Consider the following 8,728-nt stretch of genomic DNA (forward strand, 5'->3'; position numbering starts at 1 on the left):
GAGATTTGTCGTGCCCCTCACTTAGGAACACTGAGGCAAAGAACTCGTTGAGGAGTTCAGCCTTGTCCCCTCTGTCCGTCACCAATTGTTTCTGCCCATTTAGCAGGGGTCCTATTCCTCCCTGGGCCTTCCTTTTACTCCCAATATATCTAAAAAACAATTTCTTGTTGTCTTTTACTTGGGTTGCCATCCTCAGCTCCATGGCAGCTTTGGCCCGTCTAACTGCCTCCCTACAAGCACGAGCAGAGGAGGTATATTCATCTTTGATGATCTCTCCCTGTTTCCACTTTTTATGTGCTCCCCTTTTGTCCCTTAGGCTGCCCTGGATTTGTCTGGTCAGCCAGGGAAGCCTCCTGGCCCCTTTCCCCCTTTTGCCTCGCTCGGGGATCGTCTTGCTTTGTGCCCGAAGGATCATTTCCTTAAGGCACAGCCACCCTTCTTGGGCTCCCATCACTTCAAAACTCCTACTCTGCAGTGCGTCCTTGACTAATCGCCTGAGTTCATTGAAATCAGCTTTCCTAAAGTCTAGCACTTTCACCCTACTAGTTACCTTACCCACTCGACGTCTTATGATGAATTCTATTATTTGGTGATCACTGTCCCTCAGGTGACCACCGATCTGTAGGTCTCCTACCATGTCATCCCCCGTTGCCAATACCAGGTCCAGTAAGGCATTCCCCCTAGTGGGACCATGTACCTCCTGTGTCAGGTGGAGGTCCTGTACATAGGATAGGAACCTGCATGAATGGTGGGACTTTGCTGTCTGCGTCTCCCAGCAGATGTCTGGGTAGTTTAGGTCCCCCATTACTACCGCCTCCCTAGTTTTTATGGTCTCCGAGAGCTGCCTCAGGAGCCCCAAATCTAGTTCTTCCCCTTGGTGTGGGGGTCTGTAGCAGACCCCACTGTCATCTCACAGTGAGCATACTTTCCAGCCTGGGGCTTTAGCCTAGCCTATCCACTTGGCCCTGTTGGGCTCTTGGACCCTCTGATCCCACACGCAGCCCCTCCTCTGGGCTCTCGGACCCTCTAGTAGGCACCTCAACCCTTCTGGTGGTTAACATAAAACAAAAGCTACTTGCCTGAAATGGGGTCTTTCTCTGCCCAGGGAACTTGCCTATGTTCCTAGGCCTGCAGAGTTGTTTAGCTTAATCCAGGTCCCTGCAGGAGTCCTGCTGTCTGGCAGCTAGGAGCTTCTTACTTCATGGTTGCTAGGGAGAGACTCCCCGACCGTGCCGGCTCTGGGCTTATGTAGCTCCAGCCTGAACCTTTTCTGGTCAGGTGAGTCCCTCATTAGCTCCCCTCAGCCACCTACAAGCAGCCCCCCCACAAGGCTGCTTACTCTCTTAATGGAACAGGCACATCCCAGTCCCTGCTACAATCAGCACATGCTTCAACTTGACAGTTTATATATTTAGGGCATAATCTTGTAATCCATAACTTTAATGGAAGCTTGCCTGATTAAGTATTCTAGGAATTAGTATGTTATATTTCTTTAATGATAATACTTGACAAATGAGGATTCACCATATGCATTGCAGTTACAAAATGTAGAGTAAATACCGACCACAATTAATCGTATGATATTATTTTACAGATTGCACGAATTCTTCGAAACATTGGTGTGAGCATTTCAGATGAAAGTTTTGAAGAAGTATGGAAGCAAGCTTGTATGAAACATCATAGAGGAGAGGTCTGTGTAGAAAGCATCAGAAATATACTGGATGAGATACAAGCGTCACACACAAAAAACAGTTGAGGATTTCTAGTAGTGGAATTTTATTTCTTTAAAATGGAACCAGCCATTATTTCACTGTTGACTAGAAAAAAAAAAATGTTTACAAGATTGAAATCCACTGTGATAAACTCCACTGCAAATACCATGGTTGACCAAAAATATTTGTGTTCCTATTGAAGTCCATGGGAATTGGGCTACTAATTTCCCACAAGAACATGACAGGGTACATTATTTGATTTGAATTTAATCACTTTTCTGTATTTTTTATTAAACTAGCTCTGTATTAAATCCAAAATTTTGAGCATGGTTACTTTATGTCTTGCCTTTGTGTGTAAAATCGAGTGAAGAAACAATGACAGATGCAATTAAAATGTTAAAGATAAATGTTTAAAATGTTTAAAATGTTATTATAAACTGACACTATTTAAATAACACATTTGTCATATTCAAAGTATTTTTAAAGGGCTAATATTTCTTTCTAAAGGATAACTGTGCCCCTACCCTTTTAGCATTCCTAGTCAGTGGGTGCATCTACACGTGTACCTTACTGCAGAGTTGACTAATCAACTTCACAATAAAGTATCATCATCTACACATGTGCCTAATTTACTATTAGGGCATAGTAAATTTATTAACTCTGTTGTAGGATAGTACTGTCTGGGACAAGTATTATCCTACAGCAGAGTTATTTAGTGGATGGAAACACATGCGTAGACAGTGACCGGGTCTGGCTGGGGCACGAGGGTACTACAGTGTGGGGGCTGCCTGCTAGCTAGTCTTGCACAACACATTGAGCCGGAGTGGAGCAGCTCCAAGCTGGCAGGCTGACCACCTGGGGCTCTCTGCCAACTGGGGCTGCTTTGATCTGGCTCAACATGCTGCAGTCCTGGGCACGCTTGTAAAGGGTGTGCCCAGGAACAATAAACTCTGGCACAAACTGCATCCAGTTTCAACAAAATAGTGGCTAAGTGAGAGCTGGTTGCCATAAACTGTTTTGGTTTTCCAAAGGTCTTTGACCAGACCTATCACAAAAAAGATTATGTGAAAACCAGACAGGATGGAATGAGAGGTAAAGTAACAAACTATGAAGCAACAAATAAAGAACACAAATAAATGGCCATTTCTAGAGCAAACAGTTAACAGTGTGAGACCCCCCCCAAATTCAGAATGGCTAGTAAAAATTATGAAAAATATGAAGAAAGTTCCATATAAAAAGGATGAAAAGGTTACAGAAAGGAAGAATAAGAAGGAGCTATCAGAGGCATACAAAATAATGAACGTGGTAAAAGAAAATTACAAATTCCCGTTTATTTTTTTTCATAATGAATAACAGGTGTAACAAGATGCCTGAGCTCCTTGGGTGGTAGAGGCAGGCAGGGCAGTATCATTTCCAAAAACTAAATTGAGATGAAATTCATATGTAATTTCAGGGTAAAATAAATTGTAGGGGTATCCTCAAGCCAGCTGCTGTCCATTCAGGAAAGTCAGAGTAAAGCTTAAAATAAAGTAATAAAAGAAAGGTAAGGTATTGAAATGCATTTAGCTCTGCTCTTTAATGACAGTTTGTTAGCTGTACTCTAACAACAGTTTATAGTTAGAGACCTACTTATATTGCAATTCTGCACATTTAGTGAAAATTGTAAAATTGGGTGATGTCTATGAAATCTGTCGGGGAAACCCCCCCCCCCCAAATACTAAAAATAAAATGCTGGCTCCCCCGTGGAAGCCAGGAGTCCTCCCAGGCATGCAGTCTGGCACAAAGGCAAGCAGAAAAGATGGCTGCCACTTCCACCCCTTTCTGCTGATTGGCTGAGAGGACTGCCTGTTGTGTCCCCACTCTTCTCCACCAATCAGTGGTGAGGGGTGGGGGCCACATGATGGACAGCCCTTTCAGCCAATCAGTGGTGGGGGCGAGGCCACCAGGGCCTCAACCAATCAGAGGTGTGGGGTGGGGCCACCACAATAAGTCTGTGAAAATGGCAGCTGGCCATGTGATCTGCACACCAATTGGCCAGCCACCTCCTCAAGTTGGGTAGACCCCTATTTATAGTAATTATACAATTATTGATAAGGCATTGTGTATTTGTTGTCCCAGAGAAGGCTAAATTCAATCTAGTCAATCAAATTCCTAATTGATTCTAATTAAATTAGTTCCAAAGCAATGTAACATAGCTAAAAGGTATTACCTTAATTTTCCCCTATTCAAAAATTCTTTTGCATTACCCCCTGTCTTCATTCCCCTTCACATGCCTATTTTTTTCAGCCTCCTGCATTTTTCCTAGATGCATCATGCATGTGTACATATTTTCACCCCTACCCATATATTATCTGCATATATACAGATAAACCAATTGCATGCATACCTCCTAGTTTACCTCGTCTCCTGCCATGAGTAGATGTCATGTAGCAAGTAGCTTTTAAAAACAAATATGTAGGATCACTAGCTTTTATTTGTGGTTATTTTTTGTAACTGAAAATCTATTTGGCAGCAGGTGCTGGCACAAAATTTTCTCCTGAAGAGAAACTTTCCAAGAATTGCCTTTTTTGAAAATGAGTTGCTTCTCCAACTGCACTTAATGAGAGCAAAGTAAACTGCCCTCGGGAACCAGCATTTCCTTTATGCTGTCATGAGACAATGGCACTCAGTCTCATTGAAATCAATGGGGAAAGATGCCTGTTTTGAAAGGGCAGTAGTTTTTGACAAACACCATGCTTTAGTGCAGCGGTTCTGAACTCGGGGTACATGTACCCCATAGGGGGTACGTGAGATATATTTCATACTTTGTCTAACACAGGTGGAAGGGCCTAAAAAATGCCTTGACAATTGAAAGGGGGTATGTGAAGTCTCATTCTGAGACCAAGGGGTAGGATGACTGAAAAAGGTTCAGAACCACTGCTTTAGTGAAGCACTGAAGGAGAAACTTTCAATAATAAGAAAAATAACAAAAGATGACCATTCATCTTAAAACAAAACAAAACAAAACAGCAAATACTTCCAGATATAAGCAACATAAACACTTACAACCTTTCAGTGAGTTCTCACTTTATGGAAGGTTTGAAGTCTGTGTTAATCATTACTAAGATCAAATACACCTGATTTGGGATGCTACATTTCTTAAGAAATTAATTTTAAAATTAATTAAAAAAGTTAACTGGTTAACATATTTATTCTAAATGATCATGACATTCATTTTATAATAAAGAATGAATGCTATAATTTGGAGGAAGTGCTATATTTTTGTGGACAGCCAAGTGTTTCAATCTTTACTTAAGTGTGCTAGACTCAATTCCATCTTAACAATGGAGCCACAGTGGAGGCCTCCATAATTTTTTTTTAAAGAAATTTTTCGTGTTCCAAGCCAAATCAGCCATATCAAGTCCAAATCCATGAGTCAGTCCAGAACCATCAGTGGCCCTACAACCGGCAAACATCCTCCACCCCCAGCAGGGGCTTCAGATATTTCCAAAGTCTTTTGGCAGACATCCTGTGTGCAGGCCCAAGCCCAGACGTTTGGGGTTCAGATGCCCCCAAGTTTCACCTGTCCTCAGCCCTATGGCCACATAAGCAAGCTAGGGAGGAGCCTCCCATTTCCATAAAGTGGGCTTTAAGCCCCAACACCTCGGTGGATACTAAACCACACCAGAAGAACAGTTATCCCTGGGAACGCTTAAGGAAAAACTGCCTTCATTGACCAGGATACATGGTCTTTCCCCTGCCTTCATAATAAATGAGAACACCTATAGAATATAAAACATGGGGATTGTTCAACTTCTTAGGAATCAGCAGGCTATACACCCAATGGACTACAACAGTGGGGTCAGTTTGCATTCGGGCACGGTCTGCCTTCTTCCTCACCAGGATGTGGGCACTCTCTGCCCTCTGCTAAACTGGGCACATGGGCATTTCCCCCAACCTCCCTGAGCATGTGGGTACTCCTTTCCCATGCTGTGCTATACCACATGCATGGGCACAAGTGTCCCAGCCCCACCTTCAGCTCCCCTGCTATGCTGTGTCAGATACCCACACCATAGGCTTCCCTGGCACTATGGGCTGTGCCATGCTGCTCTGCTCCACCACCACTGGGGCAGGATGGTAAAGGAAGCTGGAGGGGTGGGGAGCCCAGAGTCTCCAACTGCCACTGCTGCAGCCAAAGCAATATGGGGATCAGCACCTGTGGACTGACAGTTGTACACAAGTTTAAATAAAAGGGGGACATTATACCTTATACTTCAGAGTACACATTCCAATCCTGACTGTTGAAGATTAGAAAGAAACTTCCCCCATGGGCAGATTATTCCAAAATTGTCCCCACTAGGAGTAGTTGCATCCTCTGAAAAAAATTGTGTTAACCTCGATTGATTTTACCGTAGATTCAGTTTTACTGAATTCAGTCTAATTACTTGCAAAGTGGGAACACAGTGGGGACATCTATATGTGCAATTAATATGCTTGAATAAACTCTGTCACAGTTTGTGCCAGAGTTTATTGCTCCTGGGCACAGCATTTACACATGCTCATAGGACTGCAGCACATTGAACCGGGTTGGAACAGCCCCAGGTGACAGGGCCTGAGGGGCCAATCTACCAGCCTGGAGCTGCTCTGCCCTTGTTCAACATGCTGTGAAGGGGCTGACTGGGGCATGAGGGTACTTCAGTGTGGGGGCTAGCTAGCAGGCAGCCCCCACACTGTAGTACCCTTGTGCCCCAGCCAGCCCCAGTCATCATCTTCACATGAGTTGCAGAGGAGTAAATAACTCCACCATAGTATAGTACTTGTGTTGAGCAGTACTAACCCAATGAGGAGTTAGTCTACTCCGGCATAAGAACACTGCAGATATAGATGATGATGCTATACTGCAGAGCTAATTAGACAACTGCAGTAAAGCGCATGTTTAGTTGCACCCAGTGTGAATAAGGATGGCTGAATTTATCTTTATGGGAAAAACATCTTTACACTGACAGCTAAAAATGTGGTTACTATATTTTTGTCAATGGGCTTTTACAAGTGTACCCACATGGCCTGCTGTAGGTGCTCCCTTGCCGCCTTGGAGCATGTGCCCGGGGTTGACCATGGAGGTTGTTCCTGTGGCCTTGACACTGGGTTGCATTCACCCTGAGGGAGACCCCCAATACTCATCTGCCACGACTTGGTCTTTCTTTTCAGTTGTGGGGCTCTCTCTTGTGGCTCCTTCCAGGTCAGGTGCTACCTCCCCTACACCCCAGCCATGTACCAGTCTTTAGGACAGCCAGATGATGGGCAGCTGGCTCGTCCTCTGATGTAGTCACCTATGCTCTCTTCGTCTGTTTAACTCCCATCAGCCTTCTTTGGTACGGGATGGCTTTGGGATGTTGGGCTGTCCCTGGTAATATGCCAGGTCCCCTCGCTGCGCTGCTACCCACTGTGCTGCCCCGGCTTCTACTGGTCTGTGAGTGCTGCCCATGGCCCCAATCCCTAGCCTAGGGGTCTGAAATAATAAAACAAGTTAACACGCAAAAAAGAAGAAAAAAAAAGGGGAACAAGGCTCCAGCCCATCCCACTCATTGCTCCAGCATCTGTGGCTCCTACATCCCTCAACGCCATCCTTCCATGTCCAGCTTCACTGCCAGCTGATGTGGTGGCCCTTTTAATCAGCCCTGAGCCCCTCGGATCCTCCCTCCTCCCTCAGGCTCTCTTCCTGCTGCTGATGCAGCCCATGCTCAGCTCGGGGAGCAGTCTTGCAGCCGGTCTCCCACAGTGCTCCCCCGGCCACTTTCCCACTGCCGACTTTTATTTCAGCCAGACGGCACTTTCCTGTGATGTCATTTGCCCTCGACACTCCCAGCTGAAAATAAAAGTGGCTGACGAACTGTGCGGGCGTTCCATCCTAGCATGGTTCATCTGGCTCATCTCTTCCTGAAAAAGGTAAACTTCAGGGCCTTTCTCTCTCTTGTCCCAGCGAGTCAGCTTGGCCCCAGATCCCGCCGCAGAAGGGGTCTCCGGGCCCTTTACCTGCGTCCCCCTGGGACAACAACCTTCCTAAGAATATCTGTTCTACTGATTTATTTTTGCTGTCCACTTCCCTGGCTTATTGCTCGATATTTTCCGTGTACCTGAAGTATTAAAAGCATAGCTGAGGCACATAAATCTGCAAGTTCAGTAACCATCATATTATTAAATTATTTTAATTTGATGTAATAAGCTACATTATATCAAATTGGAATAATGGATAAAATTCTGCCTTAGGCATGCTTCTTAAAACTCTCCCACAGGCAGGAACTGCACATACTGCTTTGTACATATTGGGAGGGCAGTCTGCATCCTTCTGATGCCTTCTGCAGCTTGGGGCGGAGGGACAAGAGTGTCTTAGCCTTGACTTCTCCATTCCCTTTGGGAAACTGTACACTGGGTGCATCTACACAAGGTACTTACTGCTCATTAGCCTAATAACTGCAGTAGTGTGTCACAGCAAAAACTGTGCTAGTAGCCTACTACACAGTATTATTTGGCTAATGCTCAGTGTCACTAAATAACTGTGCACCAGTGCTACTGCACAATAACTTTAGTTACTGTGCATTTAGTACTTCGTTAAGTACTGAACTAAATGTGCAGTATCTAAGGTGCATTAATGAACATGTAGACATGTCCACTGAGCCACTGAGGTGGTAGCGGGGAGCAACCCCTGAACATTCTAGGTAAAGGCTTTGATCCCATTGAAATGAATGGGAGTTTCATCACTGAGTTCAGCGTGGCAGATATTCACTACCTGAATGAAATTCTGCAGGGTTTTAATATTTTTTTATGTAAAGGAGAAGGGAAGAAGTGACCTTTGTACACTCTTTATGGTTCACCTACATTAAACAAAATCTGGTCCTATAACAGGAGAACTCTTTCTCCTTCAATGGGTGTATGGAGATGAAAGACAGATTTAGTGAATATATGGATTTTCCCTATAGTAAAAGCCAAGGTTAACTTATTGGGTGCATATATTCATAGAAGATATTTATTGTGTTTTT

General features: G+C 44.4%; 1 protein-coding gene across 1 annotated transcript in view; it reads left to right on the forward strand.

Annotated features, from left to right (window-relative positions):
- Positions 1 to 2,092, forward strand: part of EFHB (EF-hand domain family member B) — a gene marked incomplete at its 5' end in the record, with an annotated part of 31,345 nt that extends 29,253 nt beyond the window's left edge. Inside the window, 1 exon segment of the mRNA XM_014522445.2 lies at positions 1,595 to 2,092. Within this exon segment, the coding sequence (XP_014377931.1) occupies positions 1,595 to 1,756 (162 nt within the window).
- Positions 2,093 to 8,728: the final 6,636 nt, after the last annotated feature.

This window comes from Alligator sinensis, unplaced genomic scaffold, assembly GCF_000455745.1.
Source record: "Alligator sinensis unplaced genomic scaffold, ASM45574v1 scaffold648_1, whole genome shotgun sequence".
NCBI lineage: Eukaryota > Metazoa > Chordata > Crocodylia > Alligatoridae > Alligator > Alligator sinensis.